The sequence below is a fragment of the Salvelinus fontinalis genome, chromosome 16, assembly GCF_029448725.1.
Source record: "Salvelinus fontinalis isolate EN_2023a chromosome 16, ASM2944872v1, whole genome shotgun sequence".
Classification (NCBI taxonomy): Eukaryota; Metazoa; Chordata; class Actinopteri; order Salmoniformes; family Salmonidae; genus Salvelinus; species Salvelinus fontinalis.
In genome coordinates, this window is record NC_074680.1 from 46,421,953 (window position 1) to 46,440,718 (window position 18,766).

At 45.6% G+C, this 18,766-nt stretch overlaps 1 protein-coding gene across 2 annotated transcripts in view; it reads left to right on the top strand.

The window, feature by feature from the left end:
- Nucleotides 1-18,766, top strand: part of LOC129813263 (phosphofurin acidic cluster sorting protein 2-like) — a 124,933-nt gene that overhangs the window by 96,360 nt on the left and 9,807 nt on the right. Inside the window, exons 6-18 of one of the 2 annotated variants that reach the window (XM_055865571.1) lie at nucleotides 2,511-2,584; nucleotides 2,988-3,068; nucleotides 6,266-6,325; nucleotides 6,576-6,727; nucleotides 7,827-7,890; nucleotides 8,846-8,917; nucleotides 9,765-9,898; nucleotides 10,493-10,625; nucleotides 10,866-10,970; nucleotides 11,204-11,310; nucleotides 12,022-12,176; nucleotides 12,454-12,564; nucleotides 12,968-13,076. In XM_055865571.1, coding sequence (XP_055721546.1) covers nucleotides 2,511-2,584; nucleotides 2,988-3,068; nucleotides 6,266-6,325; nucleotides 6,576-6,727; nucleotides 7,827-7,890; nucleotides 8,846-8,917; nucleotides 9,765-9,898; nucleotides 10,493-10,625; nucleotides 10,866-10,970; nucleotides 11,204-11,310; nucleotides 12,022-12,176; nucleotides 12,454-12,564; nucleotides 12,968-13,076 — 1,357 coding nt within the window. The remainder of the gene's footprint in view (nucleotides 1-2,510; nucleotides 2,585-2,987; nucleotides 3,069-6,265; nucleotides 6,326-6,575; nucleotides 6,728-7,826; nucleotides 7,891-8,845; nucleotides 8,918-9,764; nucleotides 9,899-10,492; nucleotides 10,626-10,865; nucleotides 10,971-11,203; nucleotides 11,311-12,021; nucleotides 12,177-12,453; nucleotides 12,565-12,967; nucleotides 13,077-18,766) is intronic. The other variant, XM_055865572.1, reaches the window with a different exon arrangement.

Sequence of the window (18,766 nt, forward strand, 5' to 3'; positions counted from 1 at the left end):
CTACTGAACCTCATGTACCACACTACTGAACCTCATGTACCACACTACTGAACCCCAGTACTGAACCTCATGTACCACACTACTGAACCTCATGTACCACACTACTGAACCTCATGTACCGCACTACTGAACCTCATGTACCACACTACTGAACCTCATGTACCACACTACTGAACCTCATGTACCACACTACTGAACCCCAGTACCGAACCTCATGTACCACACTACTGAACCTCATGTACCACACTACTGAACCCCAGTACTGAACCTCATGTACCGCACTACTGAACCTCATGTACCACACTACGAACATCAGTACTGAACGCCATGTACCACACTACTGAACCTCATGTACCGCACTACTGAACCTCATGTACCACACTACGAACATCAGTACTGAACCTCATGTACCACACTACTGAACATCAGTACTGAACGCCATGTACCACACTACTGAACCTCATGTACCACACTACGAAATCAGTACTGAACCTCATGTACCACACTACTGAACATCGGTACTGAACGCCATGTACCACACTACTGAACCTCATGTACCACACTACTGAAAGTCATGTACCACACTACGAACATCAGTACTGAACCTCATGTACCACACTACTGAACATCAGTACTGAACGCCATGTACCACACTACTGAACCTCATGTACCACACTACTGAACGTCATGTACCACACTACTGAACATCAGTACTGAACGTCATGTACCACACTACTGCACCTCATGTACCTCAGTACTGAACCTCATGGACCACACTACTGAACCTCATGTACCACACTACTGAACCTCAGTACTGAACCTCATGTACCACACTACTGAATCTCATGGACCACACTACTGAACCTCATGTACTGAACCTCATGTACCACACTACTGAACCTCATGGACCACACTACTGAACCTCATGTACCACACTACTGAACCTCATGTACCTCACTACTGAACATCATGGACCACACTACTGAACCTCATGGACCTCACTACTGAACCTCATGGACCACACTACTGAACCTCATGTACCACACTACTGAACATCAGTACTGAACCTCATGCACCACACTACTGAACCTCATGTACCACACTACTGACCCTCATGTACCACACTACTGACCCTCATGTACCACACTACTGAACATCATGTACCACACTACTGAACCTCATGTACCACACTACTGAACCTCATGTACCACACTACTGAACCTCATGTACCACACTACTGAACATCAGTACTGAACCTCATGTACCACACTACTGAACCTCATGTACCACACTACTGCACCTCATGTACCTCACTACTGAACCTCATGTACCACACTACTGAACCTCATGTACCACACTACTGAACCTCATGTACCACACTACTGAACATCAGTACTGAACCTCATGTACCACACTACTGAACATCACTACTGAACATCATGTACCACACTACTGAACCTCATGAACCTCACTACTGAACCTCATGTACCACACTACTGAACCTCATGTACCACACTACTGAACCTCATGTACCACACTACTGAACCTCATGTGCCACACTACTGAACCTCATGTACCACACTACTGAACCTCATGTACCACACTACTGAACCTCATGTACCACACTACTGACCCTCATGTACCACACTACTGAACCTCATGTACCACACTACTGAACCTCATGTACCACACTACTGACCCTCATGTACCACACTACTGACCCTCATGTACCACACTACTGAACCTCATGTGCCACACTACTGAACCTCATGTACCACACTACTGAACCTCATGTACCACACTACTGAACCTCATGTACCACACTACTGAACCTCGTTTACCACACTACTGAACCTCATGTACCACACTACTGAACCTCATGGACCTCAGTACTGAGCCTCATGTACCTCAGTACTGAACCTCATGTACCACACTACTGAACCTCATGTACCACACTACTGAGCCTCATGTACCACACTACTGAGCCTCATGTACCACACTACTGAACCTCATGTACCACACTACTGAACCTCATGTACCACACTACTGAACCTCATGGACCTCAGTACTGAGCCTCATGTACCTCAGTACTGAACCTCATGTACCACACTACTGAACCTCATGTACCTCACTACTGAACATCAGTACTGAGCATCATGTACCACACTACTGAACCTCAGTACTGAACTTCATGTACCACACTACTGAACCTCAGTACTGAACCTCATGTACCACACTACTAAACCTCATGGACCTCACTACTGAGCCTCATGGACCTCACTACTGAACCTCAGTACTGAACCTCATGTACCACACTACTGAACCTCACTACTGAGCCTCATGTACCACACTACTGAACCTCATGTACCTCACTACTGCTTGTGAAATCTGAAAGCATGTATGATGAAGCCCTGGCAGCCTGTGATGTGGTCTTCTTCAGCTCAATGTGTGTGTGTGTGTGTGTGTGTGTGTGTGTGTGTGTGTGTGTGTGTGTGTGTGTTGTGCTCCAGATAACTACTCGGAGGAGGAGTATGAGAGTTTCTCTTCAGAGCAGGAGGCCAGTGATGATGCTGTTCAGGGTCAGGTCAGTACAAATATAATACTGTCTTCTACTCAGTCCTCTATGATGACATTAAGGACTCCTCTGTCCCCTACACTGAAGACAATCAGAAAGGACTCCTCTGTCCCCTACACTGAAGACAGTCAGAAAGGACTCCTCTGTCCCCTACACTGAAGACAATCAGAAAGGACTCCTCTGTCCCCTACACTGAAGACAGTCAGAAAGGACTCCTCTGTCCCCTACACTGAAGACAGTCAGAAAGGACTCCTCTGTCCCCTACACTGTCCCCCTACACTGAAGACATTCAGAAAGGACTCCTCTGTCCCCTACACTGTCCTCCTCACTGAAGACATTCACACCTGGAGTGTATTTATACTGTATTTGGTTGATAACGTGCCTGCGTCTGTCTGTGTGAGTGTCTCTTCAGGACCTGGAGGATGATGAGTATGATGTGAGGAAGCCTAAGAAGCAGAGGAGGTCCATCGTAAGAACTGCTTCAATCACCAGGGTAAGAGACGAGAGGAAGGACACCCTTGAGTGTTTGGTCATCATGCTATGCCCAGCAAGCTAAAGTTTATATAGGTTTTTACTGTGAAATTTACTGTAATTCACAATGTCTCAGCAGTGTTGTTGTTGTTTGTTTTGTTGTTGTTGTTTGTTTTGTTGTTGTTGTTTGTTTTGCTGTTGTTGTTTGTTTGTTTGTTTGTGTTGTTGTTTGTTTGTGTTGTTGTTGTTGTTGCTTCTCTGTCTAAGATGCTGGTGAATTGACAGCACTTGTTCATCTTCCTTTACGTTGGTTGTTGACTATAGTCGAGCTCTAGGGCTCCATCTACTGGGGTGTATTCATTAGTGTACACTGTTAACAAAACATTTAGCATTGTTTTTGTACTGTATATCTTATTGGACAAATTCATGTAGGGTCCCGTCCCTGTTTTAATATGGAACGTCGTTTGGGTCTTTTGCGTGTCAAAAAAGATAATCTTTTAAATAATCTTTTAATTTGACACGTCAATTAACACAATTCTATTAGAGAATGTTGCGTGTGCTGAATTTGCACGTGCAAGCCAAGTGCCACCACTACTATCAGTAGCACTGTCAAAGCTGTACAGAAAAAGTCTGCAAACAAGCAAACACCGGCCACGAACGATGTGTTTACAATACCGCGTTGGTAATAAAGAGTCATTCACTTCTGGGGTAGCTAGCTTTAGCTTGGTACCTAGCTAGCACCAATACAACCAGCCTGAAAACAACGATCAGTAGAAACTGCAGTCATTTTTCATTATTCTTAACAATGATTTAGGAATCATTGTGAGTAAGTATTAGCTAGGTAGCCACTTGTTGTTCGTCTATTGAAATTGAACTTCAGTTCATGAAAATAAATAGCTAGCCAACTACTTAAAACCTCCACGAGAAGGTTGAGCTAATGTGCAATAATGCGATTAGCATGAGGTTGTAAGTGTAACAGTATAACTTTAATCCGTCCCCCTCGCCCCGACCCGGGCGCGAACCAGGGACCCTCTGCACACATCAACAACAGTCACCCACGAAGCATCGTTACCCATCACTCCACAAAGCCGCGCCACTTGCAGAGCAAGGGGAACCACTACTTCAAGGTCTCAAAGCAAGTGATGTCACCGACTGAAAGGCTATTAGCGCGCACCACCGCTAACTAGCTAGCCATTTCACATCGGTTACATAAGTAACAAGAACATTTTCCAGGACATAGACATATCTGATATGGGCAGAAAGCTTAAATTCGTGTTAATCTAATTGCACTGTCCAATTTACAGTAGCTATATGAAAGAATACCATGCTATTGTTTGAGGAGAGTGCACAATTATGAACTTGAAAATGTATTAATAAACCAATTTAGGCACATTTGGGCAGCCTTGATACAACATTTTGAACAGAAATGCAATGGTTCATTGGATTAGTCTAAAACTTTGCACATACACTGCTGTCATCTAGTGGCCAAAATCTAAATTGTGCCTAGATTCCTAAGTCATATATTGGCCTTTCTCAAAGATGATGGAACACAAAAAACGCGTGTTTTTTTCTCTGTATTATATTTTACAAGATATAATGTGTTACATTCTCCTACATTAATTTCATATTTCCACAAACTTCAAAGTGTTTCCTTTCAAATGGTGTCAATAATATGCATATCCTTGCTTCAGGTCCTGAGCTACAGGCAGTTAGATTTGGGTTTGTCATTTTAGGCGACATTTGAAAAAAAAGTGTCCGAACCTTAATTAACCCTGTTACCCAAAGCTAACGTTATAAGCAGCCAGCTAGCCTCATCTGGCTAGTGAGTCGCGACCGGACCGGGTTATGTGTTGTGAAGCTAGCCACAATAAGGATTAGGCACAATAGTGGAATTTGCGGGTTGCCTTCAAAAATCAAAATAACTTTTTTAAAGTGATGCAGAAGGTTACAATTGGTGGAATCATGCCATATTTAGACGAGATAATGTTAAAAACAAGGTTGGAGTGTAGAGCAATGAAATGGAGTATCAGGCTACTCGTTGACACCCACAGAACACAACTGTGAAGAGTTTATTCAAATACTAGCGTTGTAGCTCTTATCGCGGGACTGTGACTGTGTGAAATCACCTCCCCAGTCAGCCTATTGTGTGTATTGACATTCATATTGCACTGCACAGCTTTACCTAATGATTGGGAATAAATTAAATATGGTATCAGTCTACTCAATACCCAAGATATTTTTTCCCCAACGTCCTCCTCAGAGTTATCAGACTCCAAAATATCCACGCAGTATTGTTTTTCCTCGGGAATAGTGTTCAATACACATACGTTGACAATACATGTGGCTCAATTCACAGTTGTTTCAGAGTCCCGCAATAAGAGCTACGATGCTAATGTTCTCTGGGTGTCACTGAGTAGACTGATACCCCATGTCATTGATCCACAATCCATAGGTAAGGATGTACAGTGAAATAAGGATGCCCACAATGCAACTCTAAAGTATAACACATCCAGATTTGTCAAATTAACAAATGATTGTCTTTTGTTGATTTTATATAACAACATTCCGACCTCGTTTAGCACAATCTATTCAATTATGGTATAATTCTACTATTTGTATTAATTTGTGTCACCGTCAACGACATACTTTTATTTTGAAGGCTAACCGCAAAGTCCACAATTGTGGCTAACTTCACATAGATGGGTCCGACCACCATTAATCAAATAAGAACTGTCTTATAAGTTAGGGTTATTTTAGATAATAACACCTAGCTATATAGTTAGCTAACTAACTATAGCTACTGAAACAGATTATGTCGTTTTGCTATGTTTTTGGGGAAGAATATTGTTTGTATCCCTGAGCTAGCTAGCTTGTTTTATGATCAGCACTGTAGGTGCGAGAGGCAACTTTACCAGCATCATAGCATACGTATCGATGAATCGGTGTGACATACGATTGATATTGTAATCAATGTGTAATATCTACGTGAAAAATGAACGAACGCGTTCAATTATTATGTGACGTGCAGTCATATTCAGGTCCTGATTGGTCAACAAGCTTATTTGACTTTTTTTTTACACGCAAAGACCCAAACGGCGTTGCATAGTTTCATTCCGTTTGCTTCGGTGTGGTTCCTAGTGAATACACCCCTGGTAACTGACAGGTTGTTGTTGTGATGGGGCTGACTTGTAGTTGTTTCTGTGTCCTGTTGCGTTTTAGCAGCAGAACTTTAAACAGAGAGTTGTGGCCCTGCTGAAGAGGTTTAGAGTCTCCGACGAGGTAACTAACGTTAAATCTGTCTATATTACTCGACACTTCTCGGATACTTTTTAATTTCCTTTTCTCAGTGGTTTCATACAACTGTTAAAAATCTGTTCTCTTGTGTGCCCTCTCTCACCCTCTCACTCTCTCTCTGACTCTCCCCCTCTCCACCTCCCACTCTCCCTCTACTTCTCTACCTCCCCACCTGTCTCTCTCTCTCTCTCTGTGCGTGTGTGCCTGTGTGTGTGTGTCTCTCTGAATGTTCCAGGTGTTGGACTCGGAGCAGGACCCGGCTGAGCCCCCTCCAGAGGTAGAGGAGGATCTGGACCTCGAGAGTCTGGAGTTTGAGAACCCCAGTGACAGTGGACCAGAACTTGACGATGACGACAGTGTCCTCAGCACCCCGAAACCCAAGCTCAAGTGAGTGGGACTAGTTTTCAGTTTGTACTTACACTATATATACAAAAGTATGTGGACACCCCTTAAAATTAGTGGATTCGGCTATCTCAGCTACACCCGTTGCTGACAGGTGAATAAAATCGAACACACCGCCATGCAATCTCCATAGACAAACACTGGCAGTAGAATGGCCCGTACTGAAGAGCTCAGTGACTTTCAACGTGGCACCGTCATAAGATGCAACCTTTCCAACAAGTCAGTTCGTGAAATTTCTGCCCTGCTAGAGCTGCCCCGGTCAACTGTAAGTGCTGTTATCTTGAAGTGGAAACGTCCAGGAGCAACAACGGCTCAGCCGGGAAGTGGTAGGCCACACAAGCTCAAAGAAAGGGACTGCCGAAATCCTGAAGTGCGTAAAAATCTGTCCTCGGTTGTAACACTCATGTAACACTCACTACCAAGTACCAAACTGCCTCTGGAAGCAACGTCAGCACTATAACTGTTTATTAGGAGCTTCATGTAATGGATTTCCATGGCAGAGCAGCCGCACACTAGCCTAAAATACCAATGCGCAATACCAAGCATCGGCTGGAGTAGTGTAAAGCTCGCCGCCATTAGACTCTGGAGCAGTGGACACTCTCTCTCTGGGTTGATGAATCACGCTTCACCATCTGGCAGTCCGACGTATTAATCTGGGTTTGGCGGATATCAGGAGAACGCTACCTGCCCTAATGCATAGTGCCAACTGTAAAGTTTGGTGGAGGAGGAATAAACATCTGGGGATGTTTTTCATGGTTCAGGCCCCTTAATTCCAGTGAAGGGAAATCTTAACGCTACAGCATACAATGACATTCTAGACGATTCTGTGCTTCCAACTTTGTGGCAACAGTTTGGAGAAGGCCCTTTACTGTTTCAGCATGACAATGCCCCCGTGCACAAAGCTAATATACACACATGGTTTGTTGTGTATATGCCTGTGTCCGTGTATTAAGTTGCTATCACTCAGATGTATTTGGTGCTTTTTCAATCGGCTCCAACTGTTACAGCAAATGCATTTAAAACATTTGTTTTCTACATTCATGATGTTTGCACTTGTGTTAAAGACACTATTTCCGTATTGCAGACCATATTTCGAGGACCTTTCTCTCTCCAGTTCTCAGACAGAGATCGGCATCCACACCAGCCCGGTTAGTAACACAGAACCACCCAGCCCGGTTAGTAACAGACAGAACCACCCAGCCCGGTTAGTAACAGACAGAACCACCCAGCCCGGTTAGTAACAGACAGAACCACCCAGCCCGGTTAGTAACAGACAGAACCACCCAGCCCGGTTAGTAACACAGAACCACCCAGCCCGGTTAGTAACAGACAGAACCATCCAGCCCGGTTAGTAACAGACAGAACCACACCAGCCCGGTTAGTAACACAGAACCACACCAGCCCGGTTAGTAACACAGAACCACCCAGCCCGGTTAGTAACAGACAGAACCATCCAGCCCGGTTAGTAATACAGAACCACCCAGCCCGGTTAGTAACACAGAACCACCCAGCCCGGTTAGTAACACAGAACCACACCAGCCCGGTTAGTAACACAGAACCACACCAGCCCGGTTAGGAACACAGAACCACACCAGCCCGGTTAGGAACACAGAACCACCCAGCCCGGTTAGTAACACAGAACCACCCAGCCCGGTTAGTAACAGACAGAACCATCCAGCCCGGTTAGTAACACAGAACCACACCAGCCCGGTTAGGAACACAGAACCACACCAGCCCGGTTAGTAACACAGAACCACCCAGCCCGGTTAGTAACACAGAACCACACCAGCCCTGTTAGTAACACAGAACCACCCAGCCCGGTTAGTAACACAGAACCACCCAGCCCGGTTAGTAACACAGAACCACCCAGCCCGGTTAGTAACACAGAACCACCCAGCCCGGTTAGTAACACAGAACCACCCAGCCCGGTTAGTAACACAGAACCACCCAGCCCGGTCAGTAACAGACAAAACCACCCAGCCCGGTTAGTAACAGACAGAACCACACCAGCCCAGTCAGTAACCCCATCAGTAATAAGTGGTAACTATTCTCCTCCATTGTTGTCCCTCAGTTTCAACTCCCTCTCTTCTGTTCTCCCTCCAGATGGAACCAGACCAGACCAAGAGCAGCGGAGCCACGTTCCAGGTGGACAGTGTCTCAGAGAAGGGCTCATTTGTAAGTATTATCTTAGACCCAGTTAGTTTACAAATATCACCCTCTCAGGGGCAATTAAAGACCGAGTTAGTTTACAAATATCACCCCCTACAGGGGCAATTAGAGACCCAGTTAGTTTACAAATATCACCCCCTACAGGGGCAATTAGAGACCCAGTTAGTTTACAAATATCACCCTCTACAGGGGCAATTAAAGGCCTAGTCAGTTTACAAATATCACCCCCTACAGGGGCAATTAAAGACCCAGTCAGTTTTTAAATATCACCCCCTCAGGGGCAATTAAAGGCCCAGTCAGTTTACAAATATCACCCTCCTCAGGGGCAATTAAAGACCCAGTCAGTTTTTAAATATCACCCCCTCAGGGGCAATTAAAGGCCCAGTCAGTTTACAAATATCACCCCCTCAGGGGCAATTAATGACCCCGTCAGCTTACAAATATCACCCTCCTCAGGGGCAATTAAAGGCCCAGCCAGTTTACAAATATCACCCCCTCAGGGGCAATTACAGACCCAGTCAGTTTTTAAATATCACCCCCTCAGGGGCAATTAAAGGCCCAGTCAGTTTACAAATATCACCCCCTCAGGGGCAATTACAGACCCAGTCAGTTTACAAATATCACCCCCTCCGGGGCAATTAAAGACCCAGTCAGTTTACAAATATCACCCCCTCCGGGGCAATTAAAGACCCAGTCAGTTTACAAATATCACCCCCCCAGTCAGTTTACAAATATCACCACCTCAGGGGCAATTAAAGACCCAGTCAGTTTACAAATATCAACATGCTCCAAGTATACAGTGTACATCACATCGCCAAAACAATACATTGTCCCTGTCTTTGCTCCGTCCCAGCAGGAAGAGCAACCAGAGGCAGTGACCCCCACTACAGAGTTGGAGATGGACAACATGGACACCTTCCTGGAGAAGCTGCCCCCTACTGGCAAGATGAAGAAGACCGAGTCCCTCATCATCCCTTCCAACAGATGGTAAATACTGACTCTCTCAGTTCATCCTTACGCCATTCCCCCCACGCATCCTGTCTCCTCGCCTCCTGTCTCCTCGCATCCTGTCTCCTCGCCTCCTGTCTCCTCGCCTCCAGTCTCCTCGCCTCCTGTCTCCTCGCCTCCTGTCTCCTCGCCTCCTGTCTCCTCGCATCCTGTCTCCTCGCCTCCTGTCTCCTCGCCTCCTTATTGGAGGAGAAAGGTCCATATGGTCCCTTTCTTTAAAACCTTCTTCTCCAATGTATGTTGATAAGGAAGTGAGAAGACCGGGATGAAAGGAATCTGGGAAGGATGAATTGCTGAGTGTCTTCTCAACTTCAGCTTGTTCAGTCCAGGGTTCAGTTTGTAGGAAACCAGTCGACCCATTCAGATGTTGGGAACATACAGTATATGCATCACTTTACCCCCACCTACATGTAAAAATTACCCCCCCTACCTCCCCTCCCACCTCCCCTCCCAATCCCTACCTCCCCTCCCACCCCCTACCTCCCCTACCTCCTGCACTGCCCTACCCTGAATCCCCCTCATGCTGGCCCTGCCCTGTCCTCATTGTAGTGTCCATTCTCATGTCTTCCCCAGGCAGGAACCTAAGTTGGCGGGGAGGAGAGGGAGGAGTACATCCCTAAAGGAGCGCCAGCCCAACAGACCACAGAACGAGAGAGCCAACAGCCTGGATAACGAACGCTCCCTCGACACACACTGCCATCTACAGGTAGGAGGAGGAGCAGACTGTAAATAAAATCACATTGTCTCTCTGGTGAAGCAACAGTGGAGGGGGGGGGGGGGGGTTGGTTGTATTAGTACGATCGCTGGCCAATCAAGTCAGAATACCGAGTCTGTAACTTTAATATATAAATGTTTCTAGTGATTGTGTCTTGGATGTGAGATGAATTTACTATTCCAAATGGCCTTTCTTTTCGATGTCTTCCATAAGTATATTCCCCGTCCCCAGATCCCCAGGAAGACCGTGTATGACCAGCTCAACCACATCCTGGTGTCTGACCACCAGCTACCTGACAGCATCATCCTCATCAACACATCTGATTGGCAGGGCCAGGTAAGAGACAGGAAATGACATAGAGAAAGTGAAAACGTTGGAGCGATCACTCTTTGTCTCCATGACGACCGAAAGGGAACAATAGATTATAATGACGAATAACTTCAAACTTTTTCTTTCTCTTTAACAACCACTTATTCTCACATTACATTTCTCTTCGGCCGTCTCTATCTCTCGTTTTTATTTTCCTCTTTTCTCAGACTGTTTCTATTCTCTTCCGTCCGTTGTTTCAGTATCTGTCAGGTGTTCTCCAGAGCCAGCACCTCCCGGTGGTGTGTACCTGCACTACAGCAGACATCCAGGCTGCCTTCAACACCATCGTCTCACGCATACAGAGATTGTAAACCTCCTCTTTCACATTCTCATTGTAATAATAATATACACTACCTAGCAGAAGATTTTTTATCCAAAACAACTCACTGTTCATACATTATCAGTGTGTGTGTGTGTGTGAATCCCTGAAAGACTTGGAACACATCCTGGGCATTGCTCGCAGCGTCACACTCTTGTAGTCGTAGTTTCTGAGCCAATCCTCTCCCGTACGTGTTATTTATTTAGTATTGTAGCTATAAGTCCTCTGTTACAAGTTGTTAATATGTTTGTCTCCTTGCTGTAACATGATGTTTCCTATGTAGCTGTAACTGTAACAGCCAGACGCCCGTCCCCATAAAGATAGCTGTGACTGGGGCCCAACACTATGTTTCTGTTGTGTCTCGTAGCTGTAACTGTAACAGCCAGACGCCCGTCCCCATAAAGATAGCTGTGGCTGGGGCCCATCACTATGTTTCTGTTGTGTCTCGTAGCTGTAACTGTAACAGCCAGACGCCCGTCCCCATAAAGATAGCTGTGGCTGGGGCCCAACACTGTGTTTCTGTTGTGTCTCGTAGCTGTAACTAACAGCCAGACGCCCGTCCCCATAAAGATAGCTGTGGCTGGGGCCCAACACTGTGTTTCTGTTGTGTCTCGTAGCTGTAACTAACAGCCAGACGCCCGTCCCCATAAAGATAGCTGTGGCTGGGGCCCAACACTATGTTTCTGTTGTGTCTCGTAGCTGTAACTGTAACAGCCAGACGCCCGTCCCCATAAAGATAGCTGTGGCTGGGGCGCAACACTACCTCGGTGACGTCCTCAGGCTGTTTGTAGACCACCTGTCTTACAAGACCCCTGATTGGCTGGGCTACATGAGGTTCCTGATCATACCACTAGGTGAGAGATATGGGGGGGGGGGGGGGCAGTCATTCACACCACACCTTGTAGTTTGAATATAACCTAACGTTTGTTCATTTTAGGGTTACAAAATTCTCTAAAAGTTTCTCTACACTTGTGAATGTTGTCTGGGATTTTGCAACCTTAGTTTTGTTTTTTTTTCTCTAAAGATAGTATGATATTTGTAATTAATTATCCGTTTTAAGAGAGTTCGTACGAGAGTTCTTACTAGTCGTATCAGTGATTTGACATCTCTCCTCCTTTTGATTGTGTATAGGATCTCACCCAGTCTCCAAGTACCTGGGTACCATCGACTATCGATACAACAGTTTATTCCAGGATACAGCGTGGCGGGACCTCTTTCACAAGCCAGAAGCTCCAGTCATAGGTAGGACAGGGTTAAACACACACGGGGGGTTTGCAAAATTCTCTTAACTTTATTAAAATCCCCTCGGTATTCCAGAAATCCTGGTTGGTAGATTCCTGGAGTTCCTGCTAGTTCCCCTTTCCAACCGGGAATTTCGCAACCCTAACACACATCTAAGATGTATCTATACTATGGTGGAAACAGAATAGTGTGTGTGTGTGTGTGTGTGTGTGTGTGTGTGTGTGTGTCTGTGTGTGTGTCTGTGTGTGTGTCTGTGTGGGGGGGGGGGGGTGTGTGTGTGTGTGTGTGTGTGTGTGTGTGTGTGTGTGTGTGTGTGCACGCGAGTGTGTGAGCTGTGGAAAGAATTTACTCTTGAAGACATTAAAACAATCCAATCAGTCACTCCTGTCATGTTGGTGTACAGTGCAGGAGAGTCCAGATGTGGTTTCCAGGGTAACCCAGTATATGGTCGGGGCCAACGGAGTTCACCAGCTCCCCATCGCTGAGGCCATGCTCACATACAAACAGAAGAGGTAAGATAGGGCAACATCTCTCTCACACACACACAGACACACACACAGACACACACACAGACACACACACACACACACACACACACACACACACACACACACACACACACACACACCCCCCCCCCCCCCCCCCCCCCCCCCCCACACACACACACCGTGGTGCCATTTTCATAGTGCAACAAGCGGTTATAATCTGGCAGCTTTAATCAGAAACATTTCCTCAACAATGTGGATTATAAAAAAGGCAGCTATTTGTGTGTTGCTCAGTTTACTAAACTGTAGTTAAATATCTGCCTCCTTTTTAAAATCGCACATTGTTGAAGAAAAGCTTCAGATTCAAATCACGCCGCCCAGATTATCACAAGGTATTTTTTGGCACTTTGCACAAATTGTTTGCAGTAGGAAAATGCATCCCAACGGCTTAATTAACTGCTAATAACATTCCTGATAAGTGTTATAATTATTAATAACATTCCTGATAAGTGTTATAATAATTAATAACATTCCTGATAAGTGTTATAATAATTAATAGCATTCCTGATAAGTGTTATAATAATTAATAGCATTCCTGATAAGTGTTATAATAATTAATAGCATTCCTGATAAGTGTTATAATTATTAATAGCATTCCTGATAAGTGTTATAATTATTAATAGCATTCCTGATAAGTGTTATAATTATTAATAGCATTCCTGATAAGTGTTATAATTATTAATAGCATTCCTGATAAGTGTTATAATTATTAATAGCATTCCTGATAAGTGTTATAATTATTAATAGCATTCCTGATAAGTGTTATAATAATTAATAGCATTCCTGATAAGTGTTATAATAATTAATAGCATTCCTGATAAGTGTTATAATAATTAATAGCATTCCTGATAAGTGTTATAATAATTAATAGCATTCCTGATAAGTGTTATAATAATTAATAGCATTCCTGATAAGTGTTATAATAATTAATAGCATTCCTGATAAGTTTTATAACTATTACACGGCTAACAGTTGTGGTTGTAGTTCTGGGGCCTGACCAGGTTACACAGATAACAGTAGTGGTTGTAGTTCTGAGGCCTGACCAGGTTACACAGCTAACAGTAGTGGTTGTAGTTCTGGGGCCTGACCAGGTTACACAGCTAACAGTAGTGGTTGTAGTTCTGGGGCCTGACCAGGTTACACAGCTAACAGTATTGGTTGTAGTTCTGGGGCCTGACCAGGTTACACAGCTAACAGTAGTGGTTGTAGTTCTGGGGTCTGACCAGGTTACACAGCTAACAGTATTGGTTGTAGTTCTGGGGCCTGACCGGGTTACACAGATAACAGTAGTGGTTTTAGTTCTGGGGCCTGACCAGGTTACACAGCTAACAGTAGTGGTTGGGGCCTGACCAGGTTACACAGATAACAGTATTGGTAGGGGCCTGACCAGGTTACACAGATAACAATATTGGTTGTAGTTCTGGGGCCTGACCAGGTTACACAGCTAACAGTATTGGTTGTAGTTCTGGGACCTGACCAGGTTACACAGCTAACAGTAGTGTTTGTAGTTCTGGGGCCTGACCAGGTTACACAGCTCACAGTAGTGGTAGGGGCCTGACCAGGTTACACAGCTAACAGTAGTGGTTGGGGCCTGACCAGGTTACACAGCTAACAGTAGTGGTTGTAGTTCTGGGGCCTGACCAGGTTACACAGCTAACAGTAGTGGTTGTAGTTCTGGGGCCTGACCAGGTTACACAGCTAACAGTAGTGTTTGGGGCCTGACCAGGTTACACAGCTAACAGTAGTGGTTGTAGTTCTGGGGCCTGACCAGGTTACACAGCTAACAGTAGTGGTTGTAGTTCTGGGGCCTGACCAGGTTACACAGCTAACAGTAATGGTTGTAGTTCTGGGGCCTGACCAGGTTACACAGATAACAGTAGTGGTTGTAGTTTTGGGGCCTGACCAGGTTACACAGCTAACAGTAGTGGTTGTAGTTCTGGGGCCTGACCAGGTTACACAGCTAACAGTAGTGGTTGGGGCCTGACCAGGTTACACAGCTAACAGTAGTGTTTGTAGTTCTGGGGCCTGACCAGGTTACACAGCTAACAGTAGTGGTTGGGGCCTGACCAGGTTACACAGCTAACAGTAGTGGTTGTAGTTCTGGGGCCTGACCAGGTTACACAGATAACAGTAGTGGTTGTAGTTCTGGGACCTGACCAGGTTACACAGATAACAGTAGTGGTTGGGGCCTGACCAGGTTACACAGATAACAGTAGTGGTTGTAGTTCTGGGGCCTGACCAGGTTACACAGATAACAGTAGTGGTTGTAGTTCTGGGACCTGACCAGGTTACACAGATAACAGTAGTGGTTGGGGCCTGACCAGGTTACACAGCTCACAGTAGTGGTAGGGGCCTGACCAGGTTACACAGCTAACAGTAGTGGTTGGGGCCTGACCAGGTTACACAGCTAACAGTAGTGTTTGGGGCCTGACCAGGTTACACAGCTAACAGTAGAGGTTGTAGTTCTGGGGCCTGACCAGGTTACACAGCTAACAGTAGTGGTTGTAGTTCTGGGGCCTGACCAGGTTACACAGCTAACAGTAATGGTTGTAGTTCTGGGGCCTGACCAGGTTACACAGATAACAGTAGTGGTAGGGGCCTGACCAGGTTACACAGCTAACAGTAGTGGTTGGGGCCTGACCAGGTTACACAGCTAACAGTAGTGGTTGGGGCCTGACCAGGTTACACAGCTAACAGTAGTGGTTGTAGTTTTGGGGCCTGACCAGGTTACACAGCTAACAGTAGTGGTTGTAGTTCTGAGGCCTGACCAGGTTACACAGCTAACAGTAGTGGTTGTAGTTCTGGGGCCTGACCAGGTTACACAGATAACAGTAGTGGTTGTAGTTCTGGGGCCTGACCAGGTTACACAGATAACAGTAGTGGTTGTAGTTCTGGGGCCTGACCAGGTTACACAGCTAACAGTAGTTCTGGGGCCTGACCAGGTTACACAGCTAACAGTAGTGGTTGTAGTTCTGGGGCCTGACCAGGTTACACAGATAACAGTAGTGGTTGTAGTTCTGGGGCCTGACCAGGTTACACAGCTAACAGTAGTGGTAGGGGCCTGACCAGGTTACACAGCTAACAGTAGTGGTTGGGGCCTGACCAGGTTACACAGCTAACAGTAGTGGTTAGGGCCTGACCAGGTTACACAGCTAACAGTAGTGGTTGTAGTTTTGGGGCCTGACCAGGTTACACAGCTAACAGTAGTGGTTGTAGTTTTGGGGCCTGACCAGGTTACACAGCTAACAGTAGTGGTTGTAGTTCTGGGGCCTGACCAGGTTACACAGCTAACAGTAGTGGTTGTAGTTTTGGGGCCTGACCAGGTTACACAGATAACAGTAGTGGTTGTAGTTCTGGGGCCTGACCAGGTTACACAGCTAACAGTAATGGTTGTAGTTCTGGGGCCTGACCAGGTTACACAGCTAACAGTAGTGGTTGGGGCCTGACCAGGTTACACAGCTAACAGTAATGGTTGTAGTTCTGGGGCCTGACCAGGTTACACAGCTAACAGTAGTGGTTGGGGCCTGACCAGGTTACACAGCTAACAGTAATGGTTGTAGTTCTGGGGCCTGACCAGGTTACACAGCTAACAGTAGTGGTTGTAGTTCTGGGGCCTGACCAGGTTACACAGCTAACAGTAGTGGTTGTAGTTCTGGGGCCTGACCAGGTTACACAGCTAACAGTAGTGGTTGGGGCCTGACCAGGTTACACAGCTAACAGTAGTGGTTGGGGCCTGACCAGGTTACACAGCTAACAGTAGTGGTTGTAGTTCTGGGGCCTGACCAGGTTACACAGCTAACAGTAGTGGTTGTAGTTCTGGTGCCTGACCAGGTTACACAGCTAACAGTAGTGGTTGTAGTTCTGGGGCCTGACCAGGTTACACAGCTAACTGGTCAGTCTGAGCAAGCTGCAGCGACAAGGCCAGTTTCCTTCCTGTAAGACTGGCTGGGTATTGGGGTTGTGTGGTGATCAGTTTCCACTACTACAGTTTGCTGTGGTCAGATGCAGCTTCCATGCCAACGAAGACCCATTGACTCAAAGGTTTTCTCAGCCTGAATGATGCTGGGGATCCTGCAGTAGTGGAATGGTTGTCTGGTTGTGAAGGACAGTCTGTGAAAGGGCTGTCACAAACAGACCTGCCCTTAGATCTTTCCAACAGCTACGCTTTTTTGTTATTTTGAATGTGGTGTAAAGTCCTGCAGGTCACATCCTACATATGGTTTTATATTCCTTTGGATGTCGGGTAGGATGATATTAACTATGGATGGTTGGCATTGTTTACGGTCTGGCCACAACATGAGAAAAACATGTGTAACTGAAATATTGTGTTACATTTTGGGGCGGCAGCTAGCCTAGTGGTTAGAGTGTTGGACTAGTAACCGAAAGGTTGCTAGATTGAATCCCCGAGCTGACAAGATAAAAATCTGTTGTTCTGCTCCTGAACAAGGCAGTTAACCCACCGTTCCCCGGTAGGCCGTCATTGTAAATAAGAATTTGTTCTTAACTCACTTGCCTCGTTAAATAAAGAATAAAAATAGTTGAGGTGCCCCCCCCCCCCCCCCCCCCCCCCCCCCATCCAGGCATCATTATATACTGTTTGAGTTTAGGGTGTGTGTCACAATAGCGATCAGTTGAACCACCTTTGCAGTAAAATATTTTTACACAACCATCCATTTCATAAAATGGGAGACATAAGAGATGTGAAAAACCAAGGTTGTGTTTTGTTCTACCTCAGGTAGGGGTTGTGTTTTGTTCTACCTCAGGTAGGGGTTGTGTTTTGTTCTACCTCAGGTAGGGGTTGTGTTTTGTTCTATCTCAGGTAGGGGTTGTGTTTTGTTCTATCTCAGGTAGGGGTTGTGTTTTGTTTTATCTCAGGTAGGGGTTGTGTTTTGTTTTATCTCAGGTAGGGGTTGTGTTTTGTTTTATCTCAGGTAGGGGTTGTGTTTTGTTTTATCTCAGGTAGGGGTTGTGTTTTGTTTTATCTCAGGTAGGGGTTGTGTTTTGTTTTATCTCAGGTAGGGGTTGTGTTTTGTTTTATCTCAGGTAGGGGTTGTGTTTTGTTCTATCTCAGGTAGGGGTTGTGTTTTGTTCTACCTCAGGTAGGGGTTGTGTTTTGTTTTACCTCAGGTAGGGGTTGTGTTTTGTTTTATCTCAGGTAGGGGTTGTGTTTTGTTCTACCTCAGGTAGGGGTTGTGTTTTGTTCTACCTCAGGTAGGGGTTGTGTTTTGTTCTACCTCAGGTAGGGGTTGTGTTTTGTTCTACCTCAGGTAGGGGTTGTGTTTTGTTCTACCTCAGGTAGGGGTTGTGTTTTGTTTTATCTCAGGTAGGGGTTGTGTTTTGTTTTATCTCAGGTAGGGGTTGTGTTTTGTTCTATCTCAGGTAGGGGTTGTGTTTTGTTCTACCTCAGGTAGGGGTTGTGTTTTGTTCTACCTCAGGTAGGGGTTGTGTTTTGTTCTACCTCAGGTAGGGGTTGTGTTTTGTTTTATCTCAGGTAGGGGTTGTGTTTTGTTTTATCTCAGGTAGGGGTTGTGTTTTGTTCTACCTCAGGTGGGGGTTGTGTTTTGTTCGACCTCAGGTAGGGGTTGTGTTTTGTTCGACCTCAGGTAGGGGTTGTGTTTTGTTTTATCTCAGGTAGGGGTTGTGTTTTGTTTTATCTC